Source organism: Ceratosolen solmsi, unplaced genomic scaffold (genome assembly GCF_000503995.2).
Source record: "Ceratosolen solmsi marchali unplaced genomic scaffold, CerSol_1.0 scaffold2, whole genome shotgun sequence".
Taxonomy (NCBI): Eukaryota; Metazoa; Arthropoda; class Insecta; order Hymenoptera; family Agaonidae; genus Ceratosolen; species Ceratosolen solmsi.
This window is the reverse complement of record NW_011948422.1, coordinates 6270010-6286382: the sequence shown is the minus strand read 5'-3', so window position 1 is coordinate 6286382 and position 16373 is coordinate 6270010. Positions and strand designations below refer to the sequence as shown.

The 16373-nt window shown below is 31.0% G+C and overlaps 4 protein-coding genes across 4 annotated transcripts; 3 read left to right on the top strand and 1 right to left on the bottom strand.

The window, feature by feature from the left end:
* Positions 1–1222: 1222 nt before the first annotated feature.
* Faf2 (Fas-associated factor 2) lies at positions 1223–5905 on the top strand. Its single transcript, XM_011499230.1, has 7 exons — positions 1223–1530; positions 1664–1744; positions 2023–2245; positions 2317–2503; positions 3103–3276; positions 3986–4394; positions 5592–5905. Exons 1-7 carry the CDS (start codon positions 1468–1470, stop codon positions 5754–5756), a joined length of 1302 nt encoding a protein of 433 aa, XP_011497532.1. The 5' UTR covers positions 1223–1467; the 3' UTR covers positions 5757–5905.
* Positions 5906–7231: 1326 nt separating this feature from the next.
* On the top strand, positions 7232–8995 carry LOC105362050 (uncharacterized). Its single transcript, XM_011499375.1, has 3 exons — positions 7232–7390; positions 7459–7688; positions 8576–8995. The coding sequence occupies exons 1-3, from the start codon at positions 7320–7322 to the stop codon at positions 8938–8940; spliced, it is 666 nt and encodes a 221-aa protein (XP_011497677.1). The 5' UTR covers positions 7232–7319; the 3' UTR covers positions 8941–8995.
* A 434-nt stretch (positions 8996–9429) lies between these two features.
* Positions 9430–13626, top strand: LOC105361920 (nuclear pore complex protein Nup98-Nup96). Its single transcript, XM_011499229.1, has 8 exons — positions 9430–9564; positions 9662–9701; positions 10245–10416; positions 10490–10576; positions 10685–11099; positions 11639–11988; positions 12453–12738; positions 13111–13626. The coding sequence occupies exons 1-8, from the start codon at positions 9492–9494 to the stop codon at positions 13587–13589; spliced, it is 1902 nt and encodes a 633-aa protein (XP_011497531.1). The 5' UTR covers positions 9430–9491; the 3' UTR covers positions 13590–13626.
* An 836-nt stretch (positions 13627–14462) lies between these two features.
* LOC105361919 (serine/threonine-protein kinase RIO3) lies at positions 14463–16038 on the bottom strand. The gene is made up of 4 exons (XM_011499228.1): positions 15738–16038; positions 15451–15650; positions 15087–15184; positions 14463–15009 (listed from the first exon to the last, which is right to left on the bottom strand). The coding sequence occupies exons 1-4, from the start codon at positions 15827–15829 to the stop codon at positions 14701–14703; spliced, it is 699 nt and encodes a 232-aa protein (XP_011497530.1). The 5' UTR covers positions 15830–16038; the 3' UTR covers positions 14463–14700.
* Positions 16039–16373: the final 335 nt, after the last annotated feature.

Below are 16373 nucleotides of genomic sequence, written 5' to 3'. Positions count from 1 at the left end.
TCTTACTACAATTCATTGATGAATTTTTTATAACATTTACAATTTCAATAGCTATTATATTTGAATTATTACCTAAGATTAAATGATAGAATTAGTTTAAGAAGGTCGCAGCCTAGAATATATAATCACTTTATCAATATCACATATTAGAAGGTGAAAATCGGCCAGTATTGATTTCTGTTAAAAATTGATTTTAACATTCTCATAAAATAAAATATTTACACATTTCTTTTAAGGCCTGCAATTGAAACGGACATGCTTGTGAGCGAAGAAAATTATTGTAAATAAATAGACGCGATTAGATGTGAAAAAAATGTATCTAGTAGCACAATAGATCGAAAAGGAAATAAGAATACATTCAGAAATAAAATTGCCACTCTTGGCCAATTTATAAATTATGCAAATAATATGTGTAATTAATTGTCACGAAGTATTATCTTATTAATATTAAAATCCGTATAATTTCTATAGACAAGTGCTAATTATCTGTTAGAAAATTTAAGAAATCTATAAAGTTCATGAAATGATAAAAAATCTGCACCTATAACGACATTTTTGTGGAAACCTTTCAATTCTAATAGAAAATAAATGAACACTCATTAAATGCATATGAAACGAATGATAAATAATAGTATTTAAGAAGAACAAAAAGGAGGAGTAGAAACATCGAGTGAGCTGACGTAATTAGCAGGATTTCCAGAACAGCATCGCAATCGTCGTACTTGACGGTTCGCAACCTTGGAAATAAATGGCATTTTCATATGTGTTTCGCTAAACATCCACAAGTCGTCGCCACCGTCGTTGAGGTGATTTTGTGGAGATATTATTTGCTGACTGTCGTGTGATGTGATCGTGTTAATACTTCGTTGGTGTTCATGTAGCCGTTGTCAACAGTCGTCGCCGTCGTCGTCGCCGTCGTCGTCGCCGTTGTCGCCGCCGTTGTCGCCGTCGTTGCCGTCGTAGCCAACGTCATCGTCGTAGTCGTAGTCGTAGCGTTATCGTAATCGTCGTCGTCGTCGTCGTTATCGTAATCGTCGTCGTCGTCGTCGTTATCGTAATCGTCGTCGTCGTCGTCGTTATCGTAATCGTCGTCGTCGTCGTCGTCGTCATAATCGTTATCGTTGTCGACGTCGTAATCGTAGTCGTCGTCATTGTCGTCGTCGTTGTTGTCGTCGTCGTCGTCGTCGTCGTCGTCGTCGTCGTCGTCGTCGTCGTCGTCGTCGTCGTCGTCGTTGTCGTCGTCGTTGTTGTCGTTACCGTCGTTGTCACCTGCCTTATATTTCAAGTGCTGACGCGAGGTTATAAAAGAGAAGGACGTACACGCCAGCGCATTCGACGATTTTCAAGGAACACCAGCGAAACGAAAATTGGAAAGAATCGGAGAAATTTCAAAATCAAATGCTGATTTCTCCAAATGATTAAGAGCTCGGGCACATCACTCTGACCGATCTCTTTGAAAAATTTGCAATGGCAGATTTTGAGCTCGGCGATCTCATCGGCGATCAAATCGAGAAAGTCCTTCAATTTCAGGTGAGGCCGCTACGTCGTTTTTCCTTCTTAATGCATCCAAGTCGTTAATTCATCGATGAAAATCCATTGTTCTCCAATGTTGCGAATGGATTGAAAATGTAATATGATTAACGTTTTTTCATTGTTTTCTTAGGATTTAACGGGTATCGAAGACTTATCAGTCTGCAGAGATGTTCTGTTACGACACAACTGGAATTTGGAAGTGGCTGTACAGGTACAATCATTCAAATATTCAATTTGGTGGAATAAATTTGCAGCTGTGAAAGAAAGTTGCAAGTATAATAACAAAGTATTATTTGCTTTGTACTTGATCTGTTGTATATTTCATTTATTGAATATTCCCTTTCATTAAAAATACCTATCTACGAAACATAACGTTACATTGAAGTGAAATATCGATTGAATACAGATAATTCTACATTCTATCTTTATTAAAATAAAAGATTCATTAATAAATGCTTTGTTATAGTTAATTTTATGTCCATTATATAGGAACAGCTAAATCTGTATGAAGGCAGACCGTCGATGTATGCACAAGACACAAGAGTAAGACCTCCACCAGTTGTTGATGAAACTAGTTCCAGAATTTATTTCAGTCCAACAGGAAGTTCAGGGAACGGTGGATTTTTTTCTTACATGTTGTCATTCTGCTACAATATTGTCACCAGTATTTTTAAACTTCTTTTTGCAATATTTAGGAGAAATATCAGACCTGGTAATATTTTGACTTTTCTCACTGTGTACAAAATATCACTCAATTTACAAATATTTAAATTTTCTATTTAGTTTCCTTGGATCCTATCCAAGACGTGATGAATTTTATAAAAGCTTACGAAGATCAGTATGGTTTAAATCATCCTGTATTTTATCAAGGTTCTTATGGCCAAGCCCTTTCGGATGCTAAACAAGAATTAAGATTCCTTTTAGTATATCTTCATAAAGATGAAAATCAGGAAGTCGACGAATGGTGCAGGTAATTTGATATAACAATACCATTGATTTGTGATGATAATAATCGTTTTAACTGCGTGAAAAAAAAATAACTAAAAGAAGCTAAAAGAAAAATAATGATATGCAATCTAATCGTGGTATGTACTATTTATTAAATTTACAAAATCTTCTAAAAAAGTTTTAATAGAGTTTGTTACATTTATAATTTATAGGATATATATGCTATTTATTAAGATATAGTTAATTCGATAATTTGATAATAAAATTTAAATTTGATAATAAAATTATAAATAAACAAATAAATATGAATTATTAGAAGTATAAATATATTGGAATTGTATTAAAAATTTACCGTATAAGGTTAAGTTTTAAAGATTTTTTTTCTCAGTTTCATTAAATAAATACTTCTCACTAACTAATTATTTTTATCGCATACATTTTTGAGTTTTCACATAGCCGTTTTGGTCAAATTTTTTAATTTAGCGGCATCGATTACTAAAATCAATTTGACCCATATTTTTTTCATAATGGTTTAACGCTTATGTAAAGCTTTGTAATTCTAAACTTTTTATATATGTGTATAATATTTATAATAACGCTATGATTATTTTTAATTAACAGAAATACTTTGGCAGATCCTGAAGTAGTTCGGTTTGTAAATACTCACACGCTATTTTGGGCGTGTAATATAAAGTCTGGTGAAGGTTATAAAGTAGCGGGAGCTTTTAAGTCTGGTACTTATCCATTTTTGGCACTTATTGTATTAAAAGACAATAGAATGACAATAGTTGGAAGGTAAGTTTTTCCATATTCATACATTATGCTGGAAAAATCAATGTTCATCTAAGCGGTTTCTGATTTTCAAAAATAATAAAGTCAATTCATTAGATATTCATCCATTTCTACTTGTCAACACTTTATTACGTTATATTACAAGTTTTATTTTTCCCTTACATACATTATCAAATGTATTATTAACATTTATTTGAGACTGCATCTTTCTAATATAATTACAAAATTTACAAATACATGTTTATGCCATAAAACTAATCAAACAATTTTTAATGGACAGATTTAGGTTAATTTTTCGGTATTACAAATTTAACGATCTTTATTTTTTAATATCTTATACAATGGAGCTGGTAATTTTTATAATAATTATACAGTTATTAAATTTGTTATTAAATATTTTAGAAAATAAACTACTCGCTTTTTTATTGGATTACTTTTAAAACAAATTTTTGTTTAAAAAAGATAAAAGTAACATACATTGCACAAATAATTGTTTCAACCGAGCCTTAGCAGAATTATTTACTTAAAGTTAAATAAATTTTTAATTAAAGGTATTGATTATAAAAATCAGTTTAACTTATATATTTTTTTATAATGGTATTATCGAGCGAATTATAAATATTCATATTAATAAATTTAGGAATAAATGATAGTTTATTAGGTTTAATTTCTTCCATCAATAATAATCGGCATGTTGGTTCGATGTGTCTAGAATGGAAGGCATACCCTCGCCATCGGAATTGACAGCGCGACTGCAGACGATCATTGAGAGCAATGAAATAAACTTGATCCAAGCTCGCCAGGATCGGGCGGAGCGCAGCGCTACGCAATCGCTGAGGTTGCTTCAAGACATCGCGTACGAGGAGTCGTTACGCGCTGACCAAGCGAAAGACCGCCGTCGCGAGGAGGAGCGACTTGCCCGCGAAGCCGAGGAGGCTAGGGAGCGCGAGCAGCTTAATGCCCAGGAGTTGGAGATTGAGCGCATCAAAATCGAAAAGGTACTCATGACCGAGAAGATACCCGTGGAGCCAGAGCCTAATAACCCTCACGTCTGCCACTTGCAAATTAAACTTGGGGAGAGAACTGTTAAGCGGCGCTTCTTACTTTCTGACAACATCGAGGTAATCGTCCTTGTTGCACACTGTTAAAAAAAAAAAAGTTGAAATATTTTCTCCTTTTTTATTCGTTATTATATTGAAGTATGTTGGTTGGCAATTTTCTTCGATAGTTTACGCGTAATCGTTGATGCAATTGTTTGAAATGGATCTTTTATGAAATATATATATTTTTTCTTGTTTAAAAGAGCTTCGAAGCGTAAGCATATATTTTAGAAGCGAAATCTTATTTGAAATTTCATTACACACGATATTAAAATGTTTGTACATAATCAGGAATTTTTTTTTTTTTTTTTTTTTTTTTTTTTAATATTTAATCTACATACTTGGCTGAAAATAACTTTTACGGCAATTTGCATTTAACCGCTTATAAAAATTATGTTAAATTTAAAAACGCAGAATTTTGAATATTAATAGCTAAATTAAAAAACTGTATCAATTGATGTTTGTAAACGATTACTGAAATCTTGATAATTTTAAGTTTTTTAAAATTTCTTTTCTTTTCTTTTTCTTTAACAACTTTCCGTTAATAAATTTAACGAGTTCTCGTAAGATTATTATTGTTTTAAAACGACACATCAAATTACGCATAAATTCGATTACGGTTATCTTACAGATATTATTAGAATAGTTTGCAGTCAATGAACAAAATTTTTTAATTTAGTATCAAATTGTAAACGAGTAAAAACCTTATCACAATTGGATCCAGAAATAGTCGAGCAAAAAAATAACTAAATTTAAAATTGTTTAATCGATGAGTAATCCATTATTTTAAGATTATTTATTCAATCTTTTCGAATTTAAATATTTCGACTTCTTTATGGAGGTTATGATTTTCATTGAACTTAAATTAACAGCTATAACTGTTACTGCAGGAAAATTTATAAAATTTTATAAAGTAAGAGTAAGGCCAACCGTTGATAGTTTGTCAGTTTTTCTTGTTTCTGTTTTTTCTCAAAATTTCCATGTCACATTGTCCAATTGAAAATATTTCATTTAGTTGAATTATATATATATATATATATTTAATTTAAATTTCAGCGAATAACAAATAATATAAGCAATAATAAAATATTTTAATGATTCATAATAAAAATATAAAACTGTGTAAACAGTACATCAATATGTAATTAAATACTTGATACGATAATTACTAAAGCACATTTTATAGAAATAATTTTATATATATTTTTTTGTTTACAGGATGTTTATCATTGGATATTTAGTCAGCCAGATTCACCTGCAAAATTCGAAATAACAACCAGTTATCCCAGAAGAATTTTGTATCCTACTGTTGAAATTCTGACTTTGTTAAATGCTGGACTGACTTCTAGAGAAGTTCTTCACATCAACGATTTAGATGATTAAACTTATTGAAAATGCAAAAGCACCGCGTATCATTCCAAAAGGAACGATACCAATTGAAAGAGACTTTTATATATCACACAAGAATCGATTATATGTTTATAATGCATGTACGCATATATAAAAGTATAAATACATCACATACATATTTATGTATGCATTTATTATGTATGTATGTATGTATGTATGTATGTATGCATATGATTATATGTGTGAATGTATTTGATATATTCTTGTATTTTGCGCAGGGTACGAAACACCATTAATCTGTTGTTATTGCGCATAAGCCTTCCGTTTCCTGATCGTCTGTAACTTTGATTTTTTGTTGCACCAAACAATGTGTTCAGTGACAATTTTGTATTTTTCATTAAGAGTATTAAATAACAATTTTTCTCATAATCAACAGCAAGATAAATTTAAATAATTCTATTCAAATATATTTTGGCATAAGATCGACGAGACCAGGGATTTTATCAATAAAACAATGTAATGAATATCTTAATTTTTATTTTTGGTTTCGATCATTAATCTAATTTTCTTCATTTTATCACATTTTTCTTAAATTCTGTTTTTATTCTGACTCTGTTTTACTTGTGTTTCACTTGTGTTTTATTTGCACGCTATTTACATTACAAACAACAATCGAACAACTTCAATTTTGCTTAAATTAACTATGAATATTTTAGAAATTAGTTATTATTATTATTAATTTTACCCGCAGTTAATAATACTATAATTATAATGCTGGCGAGATTTTTATTGCTTTTATTATACCGTTATTTACTTGTAATTAATATATACATTTATAAAGATCTTATATAGAGTTTACCAACGTTTGTGAAATAATAAAATTATTTTATTGTACAAAAGTCAATGAAATATGAATAAAATATCTTTAGAATAAAAGTGAAACATAATTGAAATGGAAATATAATTTGAGGGTTGCAAGTAAAATGGGAGCTAAATCATGTTATAAATGCAATTACAAAATATTTTTCATTGTTACAGTAAAGTATGAAATAAATATATATATATATATATATATATCCTGTCAATCCATTATAAATATGACTATCGATATACCGTATTTTTATTACGGTTTATTACACATCTCTAATGTTAAGTTTTTTTCTTTACGATGAGGAGACCATAGCAAGCGCGATAGCTGCATCCTATGGTACTTCTAGTCTTTTCGTGGTTTATCAAGTCATTTAATTGTATGAAAAAAATAATTTTGCTAAAAGAGCTTATCATTGTTCTCTTGTAAATTAAAAGGAGACTGACAAATCATTGTAATTACTTAAATAATTAAAATCAATGAAAGATTTGTAAATTCTAACCAAGTACAACGGTACCACGAGATGTGGAATAAAAATCTGTTCTTTTACTACAATTTTTTTGTTTTCATTTGCTTTTCCTATTTTATTCTATATTTCAATTTTTTTTATAATTCATGTACGTTATACATCTGAAAATGGTGCTGTGATATTCAACTGTCGTTGAGACAACATGCACTTACGTTAAAGAAATTTCAAGTGCAACACGTTTTAATACCAAAAGATTAATATGTTTTTTTCTCTTTTGGTTTTTGCAGTTGTACTTACAACTATTTTTGGATTACTTCATTCGCAAACGGCGTAAGTTTTATCATACATTCGTCATAATAATTATTATTTATTATCAATTAATTTCATGTTCGATACAGGCGTGAAAAACTGTATCTACAGACATTTTACATACGATCTTCCGAGATCGGTAAATCTTTTTTACAATTTATTGGGTTACTTTCCGAACAAAGAAATACTAACGTAATCGAATTATGCAATGTCCTTGAAACTATTGAACCAGAAGTATCAAATTTGGAAAGAATTATATCCTCGGAGTCTATACAAAATTTAAATAATATTAAAGTGGAGGAAACAGAAGAACCTAATGGTAAAAAAGATTATAAAATTTGTATTCAATGCATAATAGTTTAATAAAATTTGAACAATACTTTTTAATATGTCATTTTAACAAAAAATTTATAAGAATCTATTAGATAATTTATGTAATTCATATTTATTAAAATAACTATAAACAAAATATTTTAATTGTGTTAAAATTGAACGATTGTAGAGATATTATATTGAATTTAAGAAATAATTTTATAATACTTGATTGATTATTTGATTAATTGATTATTAAAATCACTATTATATCCTTATCGTATAAACAGCCGATTTTCAATTTAAAAAGTTATAAATTTAGTATGCATATAGTGAAATTTGTTATCTTGTCCAAACAACATAGCCGTATCGATATTTGATACACAAAGGTTTCAAACAATTATATTAAACAGTTAACTATTGTAAATATATTAATTGTATTAAAACGTTGGCTAATGTAAATATGTTAATTCATGGTATTTTTATACAATCTTATAATAATATGTATATTTAATTCAGAATTGTAGAATATTAAAACTTGTGAAGGTTTATGAAAAATCTCGCCTGTCAATTATGTGAATATGATTATTTGTAGTTAAAGAAATCTATTTGAAATCGAATTTATCGGAGGCCATATTATTTTATTTTAAATGTTAAATTGGCCAATCTTATATACACAAGACAATTGTAAATTATGCTTTGTATGGCATGTATTTCATAATTATTTATTTTATTAGTAAAATATGAATTATGCTTATTGCATAAGTAATAATCGTTTGAAACTTATATTATCGACTGATTTATTATAAATAATAATTTTACAATCGTAGCTTAAATAAAATTTTTAAATAACATATATTTTTATCATGTAATTATGATTTTTATGAAATGTAGAATCAACCAGTGACTCAGTGGAGAATCAACAAGACGACGATGATTGTAAAACGAAACAGATGATAACGAATAATCACGAAGAAGTATTTGAAGCGATTAATGCTTCGTTAAAAAGGTTGTCCACGTCGGCAAACTCGGTTAAGGTAAATGGGACGCAGCTATATAATCTACTTTTACAAGAGATGTATTTGCACCATAAGGCAATGACCGATGTAAATAATGTGGAAACTACAAGTGTACAGGGACCTTGTAACGAGGCTATTATCGAAGTAAAGGAAGTTGAGACACAATTAGGTTCAACGAATCAAAAGCCAAGAATGTATTTTGGAGAGTCACCTTTAGATTATGTACCACACCAAAAATAAATATTAATATATAAAATTAAATATTATAAAAATAATGTTATATAGATATACTTAATTGGAAAATCAATTTTAGAATTTGCAACATAATAAAAATAACATTAATTTATTTATACATATGCGCGTGTGTATATAAACATACATACATACATATATATATATATATATATATATATGCACTTTTATATATATATACACTCATGTATATAAGCAGATGTACTATGGAAAATTATAAACAAAAACATATAAATATTTCGAAATTTATTTATAATCATTGCATGTAAACAATTGAAAAAATAGAAAAGTAAACCCTGAAATATGTTTATGGTTGTTTGTTGAATACTTTATTCCGGCATATAATCCTATGACTGAAAATTAAATTTTTAATAATTTTGATACGATTATTAATTGATGACACTAATCAAATAAATAAAAATTGTTAGTGCGCGCGCGCTACTTATTTTAAGTATTATTTTCGCCTTTGGATCCTCTTGTATTGTGTATCGTCTGTTTATTAAGGACGTTACATTTTAGTAATTTTAGTAATAATTAAAATGGTACTTTGTAAATTTTTTCAACAAGGCAGTTGCCGATTTGGTCAATATTGTAAATTTGAACACAGTTTTGGTAAGATAAAATATGTAAAAATAATTAATCGATTGATAAAGTCTTCTGGAATATCAATAGGTTATGTGTTTTGTTTATGAATGGTTTTGATTTACAGGGAATAGAAGTAAAACTTTCGGAGATGAAAAGAACATAGCGTAAGTAATATATATATATATATATATATATAAATATGTTTAGCCTTTATTAAAATTATGTTTTACTTTAACAATATTATTTATTTATTATTTCTACAATTGATGTATATATTGAACAATATAAATAATACTGGTTAGTTAGTGATTAAAATTACTTTCTTACTATTATTTATTTAAAGAAGCATAAGTGTGCTGTTTAAAATATTAATTAATAAAAAAATTAGTTATTAATAGTTCATGAAAATATTAATTGATAATAAAATTATTAATAGTTCATTATAGTTATAAACAATTATGAATAATATTTATTGTATAAGTATATAAAAACTATATAAAATAATATAGCACTTAATGTTAGTAGATTAGGTATGTTTAAAATTGTATTATTATATTTAATTATTATATTGTTCATTAATTAAACTATTATTACTTAAAAATTGTTCAAACGTGAACTAATAATAGAATGATTAATAGTGAATATTTCAAATAAAAACATTACATCATTATGTTCATCGATAGTTTAAAATAAAATATTATTTTTAGTTTAATGGTGGCCGAAGATATTCTAAATGCTGAAAGAGGCAGACAATGGCTACTTTCTTGCTATGGACCGTTCAAGGAGCGAAAGTGTATTCCAGGCATGGAAGACGTATCGCCAGAGGAAGTCCGCTGGGAAATGTATCAAGCACAGAAAAATGGCACAGCAGATCAAATAGTATAGTTATTATCTACTTATATTATAGCATTTGTTGTTAAAAATATTTTTGGTTATTTACATTATTTTTTAGAATGCTCAATTTCAACAAATGTGCGAGACAATGAAAACCAAACGCGATGCTTTGAAAAATCCAACATCTGCAATCGTTCAGTTATTGGTAATTCAATTATTTTGCTTCATAACCCTTTTTAATTAAAATATATTATTACATCATTTACATTTTTTATTGTATTTTTACTGTAATTTTTATTGTTCTTGTTAATAGGAAGAAATACAGAATTCAGGGGCGGAGAATACCTCGTTTGGTAATAATTCTAAATTAAATAAAGGAAATTTTGCTTTTGGAACACCACAATTGGGTATTTCAAATACTAATCAAACGTCGAGCGTTTTTGGACAGAAGTCTTTTGGAGCATCAAACAATCCCTTTGGCAATAGTACTAGTAGTAGTAGCGGCGGTAGCTTCAATTCAATGCAAGCATCATCCTCAATTTTTGTTAGGCCTACTACTTACAATTCAAATTCCGTATTCGGAGGGAAACCAAGTTTTGGAAGTGCTCCGGTGTTTGGTAGTCCATCCGCTACTGGCACTTCCATTTTCGGAAATGTCAATAAGTCTGCGGCACCAGCGTTTGGCTCGGTGCAAAATGCTCCTAGTTTTGGTGGCTTGGCCTCTCAAGGTACATTTTTAAACTTACATCTTACTACTTAAAAGTTCCATTGTATTTTTTTTATCAATAATCAATGACTAGTATGCAAAATTATTTTCTCTATTGGCCATTGAATTAAACTTTGAATTAAATCCTATTAAACTCTTAGTGAGTAAAGTGTGAGTGAAAAAACTTTACTACGTGTCCATTTAATGTCGCCTAAGCAAATACGTAATGGCAATTTATCACAAATTAAATTTCAATGAAATAAGTTTAATCTGAATATTCAAATACGTTTATTCAAATATGATTGATAATTAATAAATGACAATAAATGAAATCGACTAAGTTATAAGTGCACGTGCTTGCATTAGATATTCGGTAAGAAAGTTCCGAAACTTGCGTGCTAACGCATGGAACACTCAACTTGCCATTGGGTATTTACCAAATCGTCGCGATCGTTGGCGGCTTAGAAAATGCTAACAAAAAAAAAAAAAAAAAAAAAAAAAAAAAAAAAAAAGAAAGCACGAGAGAATAGATAAGCATATCTAAAGAGAGTTGGCGCTTAGGCTCGTTATTTGGTAGCGGTGCTTCGGCTCAGTCGGGCTTCGGTCAGCCCGCGACCTTTGGCGCCAGCAGTGGTCAGGCGAGCGGCAGCTTCCTGAAGGCTCAGGGCTCGCAGCCGTCGGTGTTCGGATCCGTGGTCGCAACACCCGTCCAGCCCGGCAACGTGTTCGGGGCTGCGATCCCAGGAGCCGGCGTCACCACGACCGCCCAGAGCTCCGTATTCGGCGCGAATCCTGGCTCGAGCCCGGCGTCCGGTACCGGACTCTTTGGACAGACGACGACGACCAATGCAGCCTTCGGCGGTGCGCCCGTCTTCGGCGGGACGAGCACCTTTGGCACTGCTCAAGCCCAGGTGACCGTAGTATTCATAAGGAGGCCATCGAAGAACCCTTTCATTTCTCGACGAATATTTTCATGACTTATAAATAAAAAAAAGAGCCAACCCCTTGTTATCTAAGCTTCGACGCCTATAGAGTGCATTTTATCAATTAATCGTACGTTCTAGAAGTCAAAGTATATGATTGCGCGTTTGTTTACGCGTACACGTGTGTATTTCAGATCAGTTTAATGTTACTAAATCAGCACGTTTAACCTTAAGATGACGAATGTTGTGAAGGATCTGTGAAAATTATCCATCCAGACAAGAAGTTTCCCAAGGAGGATGAATTTTTTTTTTTTTTTTATCGAGAAGCAAAACGAGCCCGCTCTTTGATTACAAATTTAACATCAAATCCAAATCCAAATATAAGTTGAGATATTACCGTAATTGTCTGTAGAAGTGTATGATCGAGTCGCCGTTGCTTCATTGTTTTGTAGACTGGAGGTGGTGGAGGTGCCGGGACCGGTGGCTCGATGTTCGGTGGTCAGTCCGCTTTTGGAGGGACTAACGCCGTTTCGTCGTCATCAAGCAGCGTGTTTGGGGGGTCGAATAGTGTCACCTCCAGCTTCGGAGTCATTGCCCAGACGGCCAATGCGGGGGCCGGTTTCGGGGTTGCTGCTCCAGCCGCTTCCACGAATGCCTTCGAGGCAACGACGAGTTCGGCACCCTTCGGCACCCCCATATCTACCGCCGCTGGGCCCTTTGGCGCACTCAACACTACTGGTAATTGTGACTTTATTTAGCTTATTATTATTATTATTATTATTATTATTATTATTATTCATTATCTAATTACTAGACAAAAGTGGGTATTACCTTGCAAGTTAATATTTTAATATTTTGTTATAACTTTATCATCTCGTCATCATCATTATCACTTTTTTCTTCATATTAGTTCATTTCATAGTTGCTATTATCCATTTTTGTTCTAAAACATTTATACGGCATATAAATCTACTTGTTAAAATAAAATAAACGAAAAAGTAAAGAAGAAAATCTTCAATGCTAACGTAACGATTGAAAAGCCTAATTGGTAATTTTGGTATCATTGTATGCACATAATGAATAAGTTATCCATAACTTGTGGATCCACAGCTCAAAGTCATTTCGGCACTGGGATGTCATCGTACTCCAAGGGTGTGTCCTTCGGCTTCGCGGCGCCTGCGACGGAGGCCGGCAGCATTTTTGGGACGTCGGTTACGACATCGACGTTCGGCGGGACAGGATTCGCGAGTCCTCAAGCGGGAAGTAGTGTATTCGCAAGATTAACAACGACGGCGACGACGACGACGACGACGACGACCGCTGCATCCGTCGGCAATGTCTTCTTAGCAAAACCTCAGCAGCAGGGCGTCGTTTCGCCATTTGGGATAGCCTCCACGCAGAGCAGCTCCCAGGGGATCTTTGCTACCCCGACAGCCAGTGGATTCGGTATCGCGATAACGGTGATGATCGACGAGACAGCCTACAGTGCTGAGAATGTGCTCACCGACGACGAGAAAGCCGCTTACCGCATGAACCTCTTTTCCGAGGGTCATATACCCATACGACCACCTACCAAAGAGCTCAGCTAAGAAAATATTATCGTAAATTGGCTTACAGTCGTCGGGGCCTCTGTCCCCTTTTTCTTTCTAAGTATCGTCTTAGAATTACAACGGACCTATCCTCTCTTTACGTTTGCCCTTTACATTCCGTTTGCGATACGGAAATTGTGATAAGCGGGTCGTGGAAACAAAGCTATCATGGGGTAGGGCGGTGTGGTGATCCAAATCGAAATATCGTCAATGAAAAATCATGAATTGCTAGTATTGGGATGGGAGAACATAATGACTGTGCATTCGGAACAGATTCGAAAATTATTAGCATGAATAAATCTTTGTTTACAATGCTTTTGTAAGGTATAATTTACTTTGCGACAATAGAAGCTAAATGAGTCTTACTGTGATAATACTGAAATCGGACCGTCAAGTTTAAATAATTTATAATGCAACTCCTATATTAAAAGCAAATAGTTTTTATTTAATTGAAAAAGTAGTGGAGAAATCGACGAATAAATTTGAAAGGAAATTTAATTTTCACCATTTCTTATATTTTTATTTTAATTCGGATTTGAATAGTACGAATGCTATTCAGAAGGCAAGGTTTTATAAATTTTTTGAAATATTTTTTTCAATATTTCAGTGTTTCGTTCTTTTTAAAAATTCATCCCAAATTCTTTAATATACAATATTTTACTTTTTAATACATGCTATAGATAATTAATAATTATTATTATGGGTGGCTAATTATTTATAGTGTGATTTATAATTTTTATATAAACATATTACATGAAAATAATTCGAAAGATTTTCATTCCGAAAAAAAACTGTATCTTTTTTCGTAAATATATAATTAAAGCAATTTTGTTAAAAACAAAAAGATTTTATTTTTACCCTGTACAAATACAGTATCAATATTTTATACGATTCAATTATGTTACATGGAATTTTATTTTTAGCTTGTAAATTAGTTAGTTTTTCATTAGGTATAACCTGTTTGATTCTTTTTAAAATACTACGTTTTGAAATAAATAAATCTATTGATCTTACTAGCCAGAAGTGTTACATTAGATGAATAAACTTTCGTGTTAATGGTTTGTGAGTTACGAATGATAGATTTATAAAATCAACAGTCAAGCTTATTCCTTTAATTTGTGTTTGTTGCTTTAAGCGTCGCTTGGCTTTTTGTTTGTGGCTTTGGATGAGCTTTGGCTTTCTCTTTTGAGCAGTGTGCATGACTATGTTGCCGCAATGAATTAAACACTTTATTATTTAATTTAACATCAAATCCACCAGTATCGCCAGTTTGGATACCAGGAGGGAATTCAAGCACTCGGCATGCATTTATTCTAGAAGTCATCAGCATGTCGTGTTTGGTAACAATTTGAGATGTTCCGCCATCGCCAACTTTTTTGTAGCCACAGCGTGGAATTGAAGCATATTCCTTTTCAATGCTCTGTAACAAATTTACCGACATAATTAACGAAATACATTTATTTGCTATCTTTTGATTTTATAAATTAGTCAACGTACAACAAAGCGATCGAAGTCTCTGTCTTCGTCATCTACATCGGCTTTTGGTTCCTCCGGCTCTTTTACTCCAGCACGATAATTTAAATATGAAATATTGACTAAAATGGAATATCTTAATTAATTTAATTAATTACACAAATTCAAAAATATCGATGCTTAAAGCAAATTATATTTGGTTTTTAAAAGTTTAATACAAAAAAAAAATGCACTAAATATATCATTAATAATTTTTTGCGAAACGTAATTTGTATGCTGCTATGAGATTATTGTTTTATCGATAGAAATATATACTTATTTTGTTTCTGGTAAAATGATTAAATTTGATAATAAAATGCTTAACAATTAATGTAAATGAAAAATGAACCTTTTGAATCACGATTGAATTTTTTCTCTGTTCGTTTAAGCATCAAATCGTACTCTTCATTCAAGTCGGCTTGAAGCATATGTGCAATAACTGCATCACTTTCCGTTTGATCGATTTCAAAAAGTTCCGAAGCTTTTTCGGCAATTTCTGTAATTTCTGGAATTTCTTCAATGACAGTCACTGCATATTTCTTAATCTCTCTGCATATGAAAGTAATTTGTTGCAAATTAAATAAGGCGCATTAGTATTGTATAAATGTCAAATTTAAATAATAAAACTTTTTGTACTTTTCTTGCAAACTGCGAGCAAGTTGCTCCGACGTTATTTTATCAAAACTAATTGGTTCTTCGATTGTGTGAATTTTTCCCCAAGCAGACATCTTTATAAACTTCTCACTTCTAATCGTAAAGATGTTTTTTTTTTACAAATGTATATACTTATGTGATATGTACGTATGGCTAAATATTCTGCATATTTCTTAAATATAGTGGTAAACAATAATAATTTTATTACAAACTAAAGTGTATTAAAAAAATTTAAACACTATTTTACAAAGACTAGAATAAGTTAGCAGTTGCTTTTATAGAATTAATTCTTTTATAAGTTAAACTAGAAATGGAGATAAAATAATATAACCTTTTTATAATTGGTTCGTCTACATTCATTTAGTCATGCGCGTATCAACTGTTTACCAAACAGTAACCAATAAAGAAATATTATTTGAATATGTTTAGAAAATTCTAATTATTTGCCGTATTATTACATTTAAGCTCTGATGTTACATAAATATAACAATAAGGGCAACGACAATCATAAAACGATTAATTACAAAAACATAAATTTATAAATTTTATTTAAGAATAATGTTTTTTTTTTCTTCTCTTTTATATTGTTGGTTAATGTGTAGAGAGCATTATGAAAGA